At 35.4% G+C, this 17,181-nt stretch overlaps 1 protein-coding gene across 4 annotated transcripts in view; it reads left to right on the top strand.

Annotated features, from left to right (window-relative positions):
* The window catches only part of ATP8A1 (ATPase phospholipid transporting 8A1), a 222,317-nt gene that overhangs the window by 88,724 nt on the left and 116,412 nt on the right, over positions 1-17,181 (top strand). For 3 of the 4 annotated variants that reach the window (XM_027597680.2, XM_027597679.2, XM_027597682.2), the window contains 5 exons: positions 335-379; positions 8,165-8,237; positions 10,710-10,815; positions 12,086-12,168; positions 16,367-16,416. In XM_027597680.2, coding sequence (XP_027453481.1) covers positions 335-379; positions 8,165-8,237; positions 10,710-10,815; positions 12,086-12,168; positions 16,367-16,416 — 357 coding nt within the window. The remainder of the gene's footprint in view (positions 1-334; positions 380-8,164; positions 8,238-10,709; positions 10,816-12,085; positions 12,169-16,366; positions 16,417-17,181) is intronic. The other variant, XM_027597681.2, reaches the window with a different exon arrangement.

Genomic DNA, 17,181 nt, shown 5'->3' with positions numbered 1-17,181 from the left:
TTAATTTTCCATTGGTTTTAGCATGTATTTAAACCTCTAGGTTAAAATATTTCTTAGTGAATATTGAATTCTAGGAATAAAATGAGTAAATTCCATGGTCAAGAGGCAAGTTGGCTATCCTGTTATAGAATAATTTTGTAAACCTGCTCAGTTACCATAAATTGTGTTCTACTTACTATACTAACTGCCATTCTTTCAGAATCAACTAAAAGTTCATTTTCTTAACTTTTTCAAGATCCATCTTTCAGTACTTCCTTTATTCATGCTTTTACATTTCCAGCCTTTCTGTGATGATTTTGTCCTCTCTTTCTGCCCCTCCTCTTGCTTTCTGAAGCCATGTCCCTGAACCTGAGGATTATGGCTGTTCTCCTGATGAATGGTAAGCTGCATGGACCTTTCTGTCTCATTGATTCCTCTAAAAGGTTTGCATTTTATTGCTTTGATAAATACATTTCACTACTTTTGCGGGGGGGGAGCATTATTGATCAGGTAGGATAAGAGGGCTATAAAGAACCTATTTCTTGAAATCCAGTGAATATCCTTGATTTCCTATTGCATAACCTTTAGTCATTTTACAAACATTAGGTTTAACGGTTAGGCTTGCTAGAGTTTTACATTATGTATCTATCATAAAGTCTGTAATGATCAACTTGAGGTCCCTGGGCTGTGAACTAGCTAAGATTTGTTAGAGCTCAGGAAGTTTTATGTTTTGTAGCTCAGCACTGCCACCTTCTGTTGCAATTTATATACTCTTCGGAGCCACAAAAAGATGCTACTGAAACCTACCGAGAAGTGGAAATTTCCTTTACATCTCTTTTCATTAGTTTAGTAAATCTATTCCGGGGCTAGAAAATGAACATTTTTAAAAATAAATGTCTGGAACAAATGTTGGAAGACTATGCAACCAAGGACTAAAATTAACTGGAATATAAATAATTATAGAATTATTAAGGATGGCATTTTATAGTTTTAATTTCCATACTTTTGAGGGGGTTGGTTTGTTTTCCCTTAAAATCCCCCCTCCATGGATTTACATTTTGATTTAGAACTGTATAAGTTTATTTTGATATTTCTCTAACTCATCATGATTTGGTGGCCAATGAAATTTCAGAAATCAGATTCTTTTAATGCTGGTAACTATAGAACACATTATGGTTTTAGAAGTGGTTATATTTTTATTTTCATGTTTATACATATGTTTTATGATTTGGCCACATTTCCAATATGCATGGAAGTCCAATAACATCATTTAATATTTTTCAACTTGAATTTTATTTCAATAAAGTGGAGATTTGATAACGATTTGCAGCAAAACTCATACCCATAATAATGACAGAGGCAACTGATTCGTGTGGTAACTGATGAGTCATCACATTTAAGCTCATTGCTTGGAGCATCATCCAGTTTCGACACCTACACACAACTGAATAATTTTGAGCATTTTTAAAAATATTCCAAAGCTGCTTACTGCTGGTGGATAATTCAAGTTTAATGCAGTAGCTCTTCCCTTTTATTTAATCCTTCAAGAATGTAGTAAAATTTTGTGACTGCATTTAATTTTTTCTGTAACATTAATATAATTCTATTAATTGTAAATACTGTTCATTAGTATAGAACTAATACACAATTTTTCTAAGAGAAATCTTATTCTTAAGAGAAGGAAATTACCTTCAGCATATTTTCATTAAGAGTGAATGAAAATGTAAAAAATTGTTTATTTATTTGGGTCATTTAAAATATCCTACTTCCAATAGAGATTGTTTTGTGACTTCTACCACCTTTGGAAAGAGAGGATATTATATTATCTAGTTAAGGTCTCTTTGTAAAACACCCTTTTGGAAAATACTACTTGAGCTCCTGTTCTGTTCTGGCCATGTGCCATGGTCAAAGATGCAGACTTTGGATTCTGACTCCCCCCCCGCCCCGATCCTACTTGTGCCCTTGAAAAAGTTACCTAATCTCTCTGCCTGCCTGTCCTCCTCTGGTAGAATGTGGACATCATAGGGAGGTTGTGAAGATTGAGTTCTGGTTTTATTTATTTATTTTTTTAAAGATTTATTTATTTGAGAGAGAGTGTGTGTGCGTGTGAGCATGGGGCGTGGGGGCAGGCAGAGGGAGAGGGAGAGAGACTCTCAAGCAGGCTCCGTGCCGAGCACAGAGCCCAACTCAGGGTGATCCTGACAACCCCGAGATCATGATCTGAGCTGGAACCAAGAGTCCGATGTTCAACCAACTGTGCCACCCAGGTGTCCCGAGTGAGTTCCATTTTTAAAGTGCTTAGAATAACGTCTAGACATAGTATACTCATGGAGAGTGTTAGCCCTGGTGTCTCTCACTCAATCCTCATGATGTATTTGAAGAGTTGTGATTGACATGACCATATTAAAATTGGTGAAATTTAGGCAAAGAAGCTAATAAGTAACTTGCCCCAAAGTACACAACCAGGAAACATGAAAGCCAGATTATAGAGTAGGTGCTGGTCACTTTATGTCCTACAGATCTTAACTTTATATGCTTTTAGAGCACAAAATATCTTTACCGTGTCATTTTTTTTTTCTTTTCTTGTTAAGGTAGCAAGAGCAGGTACAGTTTAACTGACTTGAGAAAAGTTAGCACAGGGAGCGAAATTTTGCACATTCATACATCTGGCATCTCCCCCCAACCCCTCATCCAGTTGATTTCATTTTGCCAAGGAAACCAAGATCTAAAGTGTGATCCTGGAAAGAAAAAAGAAGAAAAAAGTGATACTCGTTGAATCCTATGCTGTAGGCATCTGACCACATCTTCATGCCACTGGTTTTCAAGGATAAATTAGAGAGTATAGATGACTGTATAAATCCAAAATCAAAGTTCGTGCCTGTCAGCAGCTTCACATTTCAATGTGAAGTTCATTAAATTCCATACATAAGACCTGTAGCCTATATACATTTTACTGCCCTACTGAACCATATTCACCACAAAAATGTCGTTTAAAAAACACACAATATTTAACACTTAAATGTGTGCAGATTATTTTATATTTAGTGGAATTTGAAGGCAAACCTGTGATATTCTCTTGAGAATATTTTCAAACGTACCCTCTTGACATTAAAGATAATTGGATGATGGGTGTAGCTTTACTTGCTTAAATATATTAGTATAAAATAGTTTACAGAGATAAGATCATTCCCCAACCAGTAGCTACTTACTCCAAAATTGGTATGGTTTTCTTGTTATTGCCAACTACCCATAAGCTAACATATAACCTTACAGATTAATTCTTTTCTATTAAAACTCTACCATTGGAAAAAAGATCTGCTTATTCTCAGCATCCGTGTAGCCCTTAAGATGTGATTGTTTTCAACTATATATTTCCATAGCCATTTTTTTTCTTTTCCTAATGCTTACTGTGGGAAATTTCAAGCATAAACAAAAGTAGACAGATTACCCTTTCACTTACTTCCATCATATGCACCAAAATCCAATGTCATCTATACCTCTCCCTCACCATTATTTTGAAGCCAATCCCAGATAACATATTTGTTTTTCTTAACTATTTAATATAGAGTCCATACTGTTCTGATATATTTTTTGGAGTTAATGCCAGTGATGATGATTCTCCAAAAAGAATTTCCTTAATGTGTTCTGTGCTTAGTCATTTCACTGGGGTCTTTAGTATTATCATAGTATCAGTGGATAGTACTATTTTTCTGGTCTTATTTATTTTCTCATTTCATCCTGGTCTATAATTATGTATGGAATGAGTGGTATTTATTTTTTTCTGCTATAATAGCTAGACTCATGAAAACATCCTTCCAGGTGTGACTGTATAATAATGAGATCTAACGCATCCAAATTAATGTTAGTCTTCAAAGTAGTCACGTTGACAGCTAATTTATTTATTTCAATGATGCAGCCGTTTCACAGAATGTTTTTGGAACACCTCTTTTGTAATTGCCTCCAGAAACACTCTGAGCCACACAGAAAAGCAGGTCTTAGGATTTTGGTTAAAACCGATGTCTAACAAAAATATTATTGAATTCGATCACTTGTTTATATTCTTGGACTTGACATGACTCTGTCATGACAATTTTTAGGAAAAAAGTCATTCCTAAAAATTAAATCTCCCTCTAAGGGATTTTGATTTGCAACCAATAGCATCATTTAAAAGCAGGAGGTGCAGATCCTTTCAAAAAATGGTGCTTTACAGCCCCACTAACTTTTATCTTCCAGTGTGAACATGTGTGTAGTATATGTGTGTGCATCATGTATACATCTATTTTATGTGTAGACTGTACATCTATTACAGGTGGCTGACAAGGGTTTTGTTCTTGTCTTTAATTTTAATTTAAATTTAAGTTCATAATGCATTAACATGTTGCAAATTCCAAGGGTGTAAAGAGGGCAAGGTTTTTCTCCCTTCCCTGTCTTAGAGCACTCCTCTCCCCTCCTGGAGGTAGGCAGTAACAATTTCAGATGTATCCTTCCAGATCGGTTCTACACATAAACATGTATGTATCTGTTTTCTCTCCTATATTTACAGAGAGTGAAGCATACTATACGCCCTGTTTCGTACCAGCTTTTCTTTTCACTGTGCGTCTTTGAGATCAGTCCAAGATCAGAAGAGCTTCCTGTTTTTTGTACAGCGTTTGCTATGTGGATGTACCACAATGTTTTAAAGCAACATCCTTCATAGTACTTGAGTTATTTCTAATCTTTTGCTATTTAAAAAAAAAAAAATGTGCTGTAGGGGCACCTGGGTGGCTCGGTTAGTTGAGCATCTGACTCTTGGTTTTGGCTTCGATCATGATCTCATGGCTCCTGAGCTCAAGCCCCGCATTGGGCTCCGTGCTCAGCAGGCAGTCCACTTCAAGATTCTCTTCCCCCGCTCCCTCCCTCCACTCGTGGACGCATGCGTGCTCTCACTCTCTCGCAAATAAATAAATCTTTTAAAAAATGTGCTGCAAAGAATGAATTTGTGCATACAACATTTTGCACCAGGTAGATAGCTAGTATAAATTCCTAGAACTGGAATTACTGGATCAAAGGGATACATGCGTTTTAAATTTTGGTAGAAATTGCCTAGTTGTTCTTCTTAGAAGTTTTGCCAATTTTCATACTCAGCAATGGTATGATTTATCTTTTTCCATAATCACAACAGCACAGAATTGTCACATTTATTTCTGTTAAATTGATGCAGTCATTTCTCTCATTGGGTAAACTGAAGTTTGTATTTAAAGGCACTCATATTTCCTCATCTGGTTGATGGGCTGCATTGTTGATCTTTTTCATATTGGTTTCTATGAGTTCTTTCTATTTTAGGGAAACTAACCTTCATTATATGAATTGGAAACAGTTTTTCCCAGTTTTTGTTTGGCTTTTGATTTTGCTTGCAGTAGTTTTTGCTATGCAGAAATGTTTTAGCTGTATACAGTCAGATTTATCTGTTTTGTTTTCTGGATTATGTGTGATACATAGGCTTTTTCCACTCTTATTTTTAAAATTTTCCCATATCTTAATTTTTATTAAATTGTTCATCCATCTGGAGTTTATTTGGTTTAAGGTGAAAAGTATGAACCCAACTCTTTTTTCTTTTTTTCTAATGATTCCTTAGTTGACATGAATTTTGAATTTAAAAAAATTTCAAGGTCCGCATATTGTCATATATGAAAATAGGTAATACTGATTAAGCCATATACATTCTGAATTTTCTGTTAATTTTTAATGCCATGAGGATTCTTCATTTTTTTGTATAGTCAGGAAATAATTATTTACACTGTATCATAGTTTTTAAATCATCCAGCAAGAAGCTACCATTTACATGGTATTGTGGACTACCTGCTTCTTGTTCTCCTTAACCTTAATGTTACCCTCCCTATCTTATCCCTTCTTGCAAAACACCATCATTTCTTTTGTCTCTTTGTGTGCATAGTGCCACTTGAAAATTTCTATGGAAAAATCTAACAAAATGTTGATGTTGGCTTGCATTTGTATAAAATATATATAAAGCTTATTGCTCAGTTTGCAAATTCATAATTTTGTCAACTGAGTTTAAATGATCACTTTTACTTTTAATCCAGTTGGTTCTTCCTTTGAAATGACACAAGCATCCTAATTTTGTCTGTGTACACTTACTAAAAGTGAACATTTTGTAAGATTTTAGAGAGGAGTGGTGAAAGCTCCATGCCTGAGTTATCCAACCCAGGCTATGTGGATTAGCAGATGAGTTGTTTATGGTTTTTATGATCTTGGGAAAGAAGTCACTTTCTGAGTGAAGAGTCCTTATTTAACATTATTCATGGTAGAAGCTTCATTGGTAAATGGAGGGTGGATTGTGTCCATGTAAAGATTTCAGTTGCATTATCTAGTGTTATTTGTTATAAATACATTTGAAAGTTATATCTATTATGGTAACCGTGATTTATGAGATAAGGGTTTCTGGTGAGATTAATTAGACATATCTTCAGATTTGTGAAGGCTTTTAGTCTGGAATTCTTTGGAAAGAAAATAGACCTCCCCATGCAAGATGTTACTGTGATTACTCCTTGACATTTCAATTTATCTAACAAATAAGAGGGAATGTATAACTAAGACCATTAATGAATACATTTTAATAATAGGGAGACTTTATGGAGCCCCAGTAATAAACTTTTTAAGAAATGATAGTATTTGGAGGAGAAATGTATGCGAATTTTTTGCATTCCCATTGATAAATCATTTAAAAGATCTTGGATTGGGGCTCCTGGGTGGCTCAGTTGGTTAAGCGACTGCCTTCGGCTCAGGTCATGATCCTGGAGTCCCAGGATCGAGTCCCGCATCGGGCTCCCTGCTCAGCAGGGAGTCTGCTTCTCCCTCTGACCCTCACCCCTCTCATTCTCTCTCTCTCTCTGTCATTCTCTCTCTCTCAAAAATCAGTAAAATTAAAAGAAAATATTTAAAAGATCTTGGATTTTTCCCTCCATCTTTAAAACTAGAGGAAGAGTAATTACGTATTTATTCTGCCTCCTAGGGATGTTTTGAAAGAATTCAAAATTACTGCATGCTAATGAAGATGTACTATTTTACAGTCCTCAGAATTAATAGATCAAGCTACTACATGTAAATAAAGATGTATCTTATTATAAACGTTCTAACTTCCTTCTTTGGTTATATTTCATTGACACTGTGTATGTTTAATTATTTCAGATTCTTTTTTTCTTCAGTGATTTCTCCTTCCTTTCCAACTGCTGGCTTTAAAAATATGAAACTCTTGATATTTGGCACTTAGGCATTGATAATACTCTGTAACTTAAAAATTATGATCAAAAGCTTTCTGGGCTACAGCTATTTAGTATTGGACATATTATTTTTCCTTGGTGAATTAATTCTAGAATTTTCTTCTATGCACAGAAGTTTAGATGTATATATTTTCACTGAACATTGCAAAGTACACCCTTTGGGTTTGACGTTCCCACTTATGTGTTCCATGTTCTTCCTTTTAATCTCAACATTTTGGTATTAAATTGCATGGCCATGAGATTCGTAATAGTTAGATTATAGAGGCAATTCTGAATCCATTTATTTCATATGACATACATAAGTGTTTGCTCATCTGAAGATAGCCCCAACACAAAAAATCCCATACATTTTTGTGATTTGTTCTTATATGTGCAGAACATATACATGAGTATATCAGATATTTCTAATTGATGTTGATAAGATATATATAAAGCTTATTGCTCATATTTTTATATTCCATATAATCATGTAATGTTAGTCACTACAAATAATGATTTCTCATAGGCTAAAGTAAAAGAATTTTTTTATAATTACTTTATTCTCAAATTCTAAAAACTTGAAAAAAATTATGGAACTAGAAATTCACCTGTAGGTATTTTAGCAGTGTTGTAACTTTTTAAAAAATCTTTTTAAGCTTCATGTGGCTACAGTGTAATTCCACTCCAGAAAAATGAGCTGTAAAATACTATTTTTTTATTACACTGCGGAAGTCTTATCACGTTTTAGAATGCTTGAAAATAATGTATGGTTCAGTTATGAAGTCTATGGTATCTTATCTAGAAATGCAGACTAAGTTATATTTAATCTATTAAAGGTTTGCAGGCATAATGATTTACTTAAAAAGTAAGTTACAAATAGATCAGTGGCTTATATAAATGAACCAGGTTTGCTCCAATTTCCCCTTCAGGCAGAGCTCACAGTTCGGAGACGAAAAAACATTTAGTGATTCGTCATTGCTGGAAAACCTCCAAAATAATCATGTAAGCAACATAAAACTATTATCTTTTTGTTAATGAGTGAAAGCTAATGAGTAACCCTGAATTATCTTCCATGTTTATATATTTTTTTTAGTTTTGTGATCATTTTTAATACTTACCAAAATCTGTTATTGTTAAATCCTTCTTACTTGGCCCACACAAATTCATGGCTGTTAGGAATTTAGTTTTGAAATTCTTGTTAATCAGTATTCTATCTTTTCAAAGTATCTTATGTTAAATAATTAAGAGAATTCTGTTTGTATAAAAGAGCTCACTATTCACCATTTCAGACTATCTGTGGAAATGAATTACCTGCTCAAAATGGTAGGCCAGTGCCCAATCTATACAAAGAGAGAACTCCAGAAATTTCCATCCAATGTGACCATTGTACTTATGAAGTTACTAATACTTACTAAATTCCATCAGATCAAATGGTGTGGCTTCCTAGAGTTTTAACCCCAGAACCTTTTCTCATCATCACTTCAAGCTCAATATGTCAAAACTTAATTTTGAACTCATTACCTCAATAAAAGCTCCTTGAGCACAGGTGGCTTACTAACCTGTGCCCCTGGGTGGAGTTCTAGCAAGGTGTTCTTACAGCTATTTTTTGTATCCTTTCTTCTTAAGAGAGCCTTCTATAGAATATGAGGTTCAGGATCCACAGGACCTAGACCATTTCTTCCCTCTGCGTTCTCAGGTTCAAATTGCTCCATCACCTATTTTAATTCTCTTTCTAGGAACTTAAGAGCTGCTTTGGATACCTCCTTCTGGGTCCATCTCTAGCTCTCTAGAATGGCCAAGCCCTTGTCAGTAGTGACTTCTGGAATATATCCTAAATGTCTTCTTTACTTCATGCTCACTTTCCCTCCCTAGTCCAGACTGCCAGCATGCCCTTGCCAGTCTCCCTGTATCCATCTTTGTTCCCCTCCAGTTCTTGTTGCACATGGTAATGGGAATGATGGACATGGACACCACATCCCCTCACTTCCCTGTTTAAAACCTTTCTCTGGGGGTGCCTGGGTGGCTCGGTTGGTTGAGCATCTGCCTTCGGCTTGGGTCGTGATCCCAGGGTCGTGGGATCGAGCCCCAAGTCTGGCTCCCTGCTCAGCGGAGAGCCTGCTTCTCCTCCCTCTGCCCCTCCCCCCTTTTGTGCTCTCTGTCTCTCAAATAAATAAGTAAAATCTTTAAAAAAAATTAAAAAAAAAATAAAATGGCTTCCCTCTTACCTTACAGAGTTAAATGGTCGGGCCCCTGCCCAAGTCACCAGCCTCACCTGAGCCACTCTTCCTTTCTTTCTCCTCAGGCCATACTGGCTTTTATTTTCTCAAACACACCTCATTCTTTCCTTTCTATAGGATCTTTTCAGTCTTACCTGATTCCTGCTTGATGCAAAGCTCTTGGCTCAGTTCTTCATGAGGCTAAAACCTCAGCTTAAATCTCACATTCTCTTGCGAATAACCACAGACTGGCCCAAATACATTACATGATGTTTGCACATTCTCTCCTTTATAGTCCTTTCACACCATAAGTAAATATTTGTCTTTATCTGTGTTCTGTCTTCCCCACAAATTATGCTTCACACAGCAGGGACCATGTCTGTTTTGTCTACTAACCTGAAAACAGATTTTTCAAATAATGTTGTGATTTACCTTTCCAATCACTTCATGTGTTTTTCAGTTTGTTTGTTTGTTTTAGCCTAAGAGCATAGAAGAATATTTTTTATTTAATATTTATCTCCATCAGGAACCAAACAGCAGAAGATCTGGCTTCTGGGGCACATGGGTGGCTCAGTCTGTTGGGTATCTGACTCTTGATCTCAACTCAGGTCTTGATCTCAAGGTCATGAGTTCTTAAAAAAGAAAAAAAAAAGATCTGGCTTGTTTTCTCCTATAAACTCTAAGTTCCTTGCAGAAAGGATCCACTTTTATGTCTTCCTCAGGCTCTAAGAGTCCATTGCATCGTACACAGCAATAGCTCAACCAATTCTTTTTATTTAGTAAAACATGTATCAGGTTAAGGTTGTCATTTGTGGAGAGAGGAAGGACAAAGCATTACAGAGGAATCCCCTGCCATCATCACCCCAATACAAAATGGTGGAACCCCAGTAAGATCAGATGCCAAAAGTTTAAATCTAATCAGGAATTAGATCCAGATAAATGAGCATTTTAGAATTTTTCTCCTATCTTCTGAGAACAGGATTTGATCTATCTACTTTTTTACACTGTGCTATTTTCATTTGACACACCAAGTTGTTTTGTGTAAATGTTTGGAAAATGAATGGAAGAGTGTAAGCATGAATGATTTTAGTTAAAAAATATATTTTCTTCATAACAGATATTGGCTTCTTTGTTGTCTGTAACCTCACACCTTCAGTGCCTAACAGCTGTAGTCTTAATAGACATGAAGTAATGTTGCTGTCATCAGTGTCAAAATGTTTAAATGAAAAGGGTTGAATTACGTGTTTATTTCTTACAGCCAACTGCACCTATAATATGTGAATTTCTTACAATGATGGCAGTTTGTCACACAGCAGTACCAGAGCGAGAAGGCGATAAGATTATTTATCAAGCAGCATCTCCAGGTACAAAGGAAGGAATTATAATGTATCTTTCCAGTGGAAAATTGTTCTGAAATTTGAGGTTGTCTAGAAAACAATCAGTTTAATTTGAAAAAGTAAAATAACCAAGTTTTTTTAGATAATAAAAATGTATTTACTAATTAGAAAAACCTGGTTTTCAGAATTAAATATATATATGTCAAAATATATAACCTTATCTACATAATTTTTAGCATATGACATAAATTGCATGGAAATTTGAGTTAAAAAATTCACACAAAAAGTACTTTTTAATACACATAATAGGGTCTCCTCCCTTCTTTGAAAACAACAATTTTGCTTTCCTCTTCTGGAAATGATAATCAAGGAGCTTGTTGTGTATTTATTTGGATGAAGAAAGTTCACCATTTGAAAGGGATGCCATAAAATATGTATTAGCATGGTTATCAATATTTAATGCCTAGGCTTAATTTTAAACCTATTTTCACTGTAAAATTGGGCAATTTGATGATTGCAAGATTTTAGGAAAGAAGGAAAGGAACATACTTTAAAGAACTTTGTTTCTAAGTGTTTTAACTGTATTCTAAACCAGCACCTGTGATCTTGCAGAATGTACCAAATTCCTAAAAAGCAGAAGAAATGTTACATCTCATATTGTTAGGATGGACACTATGTGAATGTTTCTTATCCCACACCCTACCCTCAGCAACTAGAAAGTTTGACATAATATGGTGATGAAAGTAATATATAATAAAATAAACATCAGTTCATTTATATCCATTTCTTTTCTTTTCTTTTTTTTCCTTTGTCCAAGTTTCTCTTTTTTTAATTCGAGTAGAGTTGACACACAGTGTTACATCAGTTGCAAGTGTACAGTTTCATGCAGCATTTATATCCATTTAAATTGAATCCTCAATTCGGATTTTCTACATTCAGTGGTTTAGGAGGAAAAGCATAAAACATAAGACAATCTTGTGCATTTATTTTGAGAAACTTTTTTATAGAACATTCTGGACCAAGGGTACATTTAAATTTCCTTTCTTAGGTGTGTTGACTAACAGTCAAATATGATTCCTGGTTCCCTACAAGAATCAGAACCTTAAGATGAGTCTACTTGTTCCTTTGGCATTGTCATATGATTTCCCAAAAGAAATGGATTTTAACAGGGGCCAGAATAAACAGAATTTTAATTCTTTTAAAATTCAATAGAAAATATAGTAATGTATTTCTGTTGTACTAGGGATAATTATTTTATCTCACCATGTATTTGCTTTCACCTTTTTTCCTAAAACAGATGAGGGAGCATTGGTCAGAGCAGCTAAGCAACTGAATTTTGTTTTCACTGGAAGAACACCGGACTCAGTGATTATAGATTCAGTAAGTTTTAAGTTTTAAGTTTTAGTTTTAAGTCTCTTTTTCATCAAAGTAATAACATGTGCATAACTTCAAAGATAAAATAATATCAAAGGATCATAATAAAATAGAGGTTCTCTACCTCAGAAGAAGCCACTTTATCTCTTTCTTCAGGCATTTATAAATCTCCTATTTTCAAAAGCATATGTGATAAATGATAACTGTTTTGATTCTTCCATTTGAACATATCTACTGACTTTGTCTTCTGTTATGTTAAATGAGGATTTATCTCTCTTGATTCACTATCCCTTCCTGGAATATATATTACTATATGACTATATATTTTTGTAATTACATCACAGCTTTTAGTGAAACAAGTATTCAGACCTAATTTTTTAAATATGCAAAAGACTTGAACAAACATTTCAAAAAAGAAGATATATGAATGGCCACTGAGCACAAAAAAAAAATCATTAGTCATCAGTGAAATGCAAATTAAAATCACAATGAGATGCTATATACCCACCAAAAAGACTAAAATTAAAAACATTGCAGCACCAAATGTTAATGAGAATATAGAGCTAGTGGAGGACCCATATGTTGTTAGTTGATGTGTAAAATGGCATGAGCCGTTTGGAAAGCCTTTTAGAGTTTTCTAACACAGGTAAACATGCACCTGACCCAGCAGTTGTACTCAGTTACCCAGGAGAAATGAAAGCTTATGTCCACAAACAGATACCTAATGGAATGTTCACAGCAGCTTTATTTAGAGTAGTCATACACTGGCAACAAACCAAACATCCATCAGCAAGAGAAGGGGGTAAGCAAATTGTGATATATACTTACAGTGGACTATCGAAACAATAAAGAGGAAGGAATTATGGATTCATCAACAGCATGGATAAATCTCAAAAACATTATGTTGAGCAGAAAAAGCTAGACACAAAGGAGTGCATACTCTGGAGATCAGACAAAAGTGATTATGGGAGTAGAATTCAGAACAGTGGTTGTCCCAGGGTTAGGGAGGAGATGGATTAGAGGAGAGGAAAAGGAATTTATGGGGTGATGGGAATGTTCTATATCTCGTTGAAGGTGGTGGTTACACCAGCATACCATTGTAAACAACACAGTTTTCGCCAAACTATGCATTTAATGTCTGTGTCCTTTTTGTATATACGTTTCATTTCACTAAAGAAATCATGATTTAGTGTTTGTTATTATGCCTGTACCAGTATACACAGTTGAACATTGTTGTATTCAGGAATTTTTTTCTTTTTTTAATTTTATGTTTTCTGATATAAATTATTTCCTGAAGATAATTTTTCCTTTATTTCCTAAATATAAGTCCCTTACCTTGTTGTTGTTTTTTTCAGTTGCTTAATTTTCTTTCTACCTATTAGTGATTGTTCCCATATCTTCTTAGTACACTCTAAGTGTACTAAGTCACACCAGGTAATCTGTCAGTTGGCAGTTCTTACCTTGAGACACACCCATCCATGGCTCTAGAAGTTCACCATTCTTTTCGGTCCGTGCCAACTTTGTTCTAAGGCCTGTTTCCAACACTTGGAATCCCGGTTGATTTTCGTCTGTTTGGGACTATTTCCTGTGTCTCAAATCTTCTTTCCTAGTGAACTTCCCTCTTTTGACAGAACACATATCATGTTTGTTTCTTCAGGTTAAAAAGTCATTCCGGAAGCAGAGGACGCAGTAGTGATAGTCCTCAATAAATACAGCTCCTGACTCTTGGGCTCTGAGATGCACTGGTTGATGGGTCACCATTTTGTTCACGGTTGTCACCCTGGAATTGTTTTATCATCTTCCCGAGAACTTTCTTAACTTCTGTCCTGTGTTAGATCTTCAATTCCTAAATCCCATGACTTTCTTGTTCTTGGTTTACTCTTTTACTTATGTGGAATACATTTTTTAGTGGCTTTTTGGGAAAAGATACATGGGGAGTAACTTACTTATTTTATAGTCCTTTCAAGTCTAAACGTTTTCTATGCTACTGTTATACTTAATTGATCGTCCAGATGAATATAGAATTACAGGATAGAAATTATTTTCCTTAGAAATATTGATTTTTCCACTATTTTATGGTTTCCAGTACACCTCATTGAGAAATCAAAAGCTATTTTGATTCCACAACTTTTGTGACTTGCCCCTACCCACTCCCCCACACTCTGGAAGGTTCTAGGATCTTTCTCCCAAGAGTTTGGATATTTCATGGCAGTGTGTCTTAGTGGGAATATTTTTAACCTGCTGTACTGAGCACTGGTGGGCCCTTTTCCATTTGGAAAATTCAGTTCTGGAAATTTTTCCTTAAATCCATTTTCCTTCCCTCTTTTTGCCCTGTTCTCTCTCTTCAGAATTCTTGAACTGATCTTTAGCTTTTCACTAATGCTTTTCATGCCTTTGCCTTTTTGCTCTGCTTTTTGGAAGTTTTCATCAGCTTTATCTTCTTAACTTTCTATTCATGTTTTTTGTTTTTAATTTCTGCTCCCATGTTTTTGGTTTTGAGAAGCTTGTTTTGTTCTTTCAGTATTTCTTTTTAATAGTATCCTGTTCTTGTTTCATGAATGTTGTATTCTCTGAGAGAAATAATGATAGTTTTTTGAAATTTTCATTTAAAAAATTTTACAGGCATGTAACAAAGCACTTAATTAAAAAGCATTTACAAGCCTTTAGTTAAACTATAGTTTTTACCAGAATATAAAATTGTCTCAAACTATCACTGCAGTTTTGCAGTGATTATAGTTTTGGGAAAAGCATGCTTCACCAAAAGTTAAATATCAGCTCTCAAATGTTCTTCTCCAAAGTTTCTCATTTTCCACTTAGGGGAAAAGAGCAGCATTTAATTACTGTAGCCCTTGCACACGGGATGTGTGATAGACTCTACCAGGTTTTTGACACAAATTACAATATGCAGAATAATAAGGCCAGTCTCCTCCCATACTACCAAAGAGCAGCAACCAGGGTATAAGTAGTAATCATAAAAACATAAGGATTATTATAAACAGTCTTATTGTTTCACACATTTTTTTATAGGTCCCCTTAAAAATCATATCCTGGCTTATGCGGCAATATTTCCAAGGGTGTAAAACTCTGCAAAAAAAGTTTTATGCCACCAGGAAGCCACAGTAATCAGTTCCAATGTAGAACAGAAAATACCACATATGACGCATGTGACAGACCACTTCAGTCTGGTGTTGAAACTAATTTCAGAGGCATCCAGGGCCCACCCACCAGCCCCTCGTGCCTGTCAGGAAACCCAAACCTGAAACCTCATTGGTCCATGGGAAATTTTGTTTTTGAATTCTTTTTCCTCCAAATTGCTTCTGTCTGTTGGTTTTGGATATCTCTGTTCCATGTTAATGTCCTTCGATGTCTGTCAATCATTGGTACTCTCGTGGTTAAGAAGAAGGAACTTGAAAGCAGATGTGGCTGTTCAGAGCCTGAGGGGAATATTTGTCTACCCTGAGCTCTACTGTAGGGTGGTCTGGGGGGATTCATTAGGGAAGTCATGGCGTCTGTACCTCTAAGGCTTCTCTTGGGCTTGTTGAATTCCCCAGAGAGTAACTCCCCATTTCTGCTTGGGATATTGGGGCCCAGCATTTAATATATTTCATATGAATATGATAACAATGCCATGTCTTCAACTGTGCCAGTCAATTCTAGACATAAGATTCTGCTAGACCAGAGGAAGGGCCGGTGCTGAGAGCTCATTTCAAGTGGCTCTTACCCAGTTCTCCCCATTTTAGGCCCCTTTTTTACCTCACAATTCCAGAGCTAACTGCTTTTTCACATCCTTAAACCACTTAAGGATCATATGGTACAAATCAGGTGGGTTCTCAGCTTTTCCCATGACCACTATAGCATTCAGCCTTCTTGGATCTGCTAAGATCCCACTCACTGATCTGTGTTCTAGCTTCCAAATTTCTGGTGCTATTGTCTCTTTTCTTATTTCCCTGCCATCGTAAGCTTCTTTCTTTTTAAAGTGTTTACTATAGTTTTAGTGAGACTTTGGGTAAGACAGAAATTAAATGTGTATGTTCCATCTTCCCTCTTAACCTGAAAGTTAATAAATTCACTTAAAGAGGATATATTCGGAAGGGATGCTTTGTTTGTGTTATTTTTTACATTAAAACTTCATGCATAGGGTTTCTTTCCAAGAAGCTAAAGATACTTCCAATATGATGTAATCATGTATTCCTTTCCTTCATAGCTGGGGCAAGAAGAAAGATATGAATTACTCAATGTTCTGGAATTCACCAGGTAAGACATCTGCTCTGTGATTTGTATCTGTAAGATAAATTTCTACATATGTTTGGGGGTTTTTTTTCCCTTTTAAATAACTAGAAAGTAGGCTTTATTTTTTTAACTAAATTTGTTTAGAAAAAATATTAATTTAAAATCTGCAGTATAGCTTGTAATTGTCATAGCTGCTGAGAAATCATAAAGACCTATCTTCAGAGTATTGCCAGACATGACTTCTGGAGGCAGTGTAAAATTATTTTTGAACAAAGCTGGTATGTGTCACAACTGTGAGGTATAGGACCAGGAGTCTTAGGCTGGTGATCTGGAAACATCGTTACACTTAGAGGCAGCAGGATTTATGTGTACTGAAGCCGAATCAAGAGTTAGGAACCCAGCAGTCTAATTCTGCGTTCATTGTATTGTATCTAACTGTCTTTGGGATTTCAGAAACCATGCCCATCTCTCTGTTCGGTATAAAACCAGTTATGATTTAGTAGGAAAAAGCAGAAATCGAGGAGGTTATCCTACTTAACTTTATTTTTTAAGGTCAAATAGTAGAGACCTTCTAGTAATAATCAGCGATATGTCTAGGAGTTTGGCTTTTTATTTTTGCATGACTACATTGTTTCTGAACTAATACGCTCTTAAGGCAAATAGGCCTCCGTTAACAGACAGGATAGTCTATTTAAAGATTGCATCACCATTAACAATAGGACACTTAGGGCCAGGCCACAGGCAGGAAGTAACACTGCTGTTCAAGGAAATAAGTGTTCACTTATCTTC

This window comes from Zalophus californianus, chromosome 2, assembly GCF_009762305.2.
Source record: "Zalophus californianus isolate mZalCal1 chromosome 2, mZalCal1.pri.v2, whole genome shotgun sequence".
Taxonomy (NCBI): domain Eukaryota; kingdom Metazoa; phylum Chordata; class Mammalia; order Carnivora; family Otariidae; genus Zalophus; species Zalophus californianus.
Note: the sequence above shows the minus strand (reverse complement) of the source record. Positions and strands in the feature narration are given on the sequence as shown.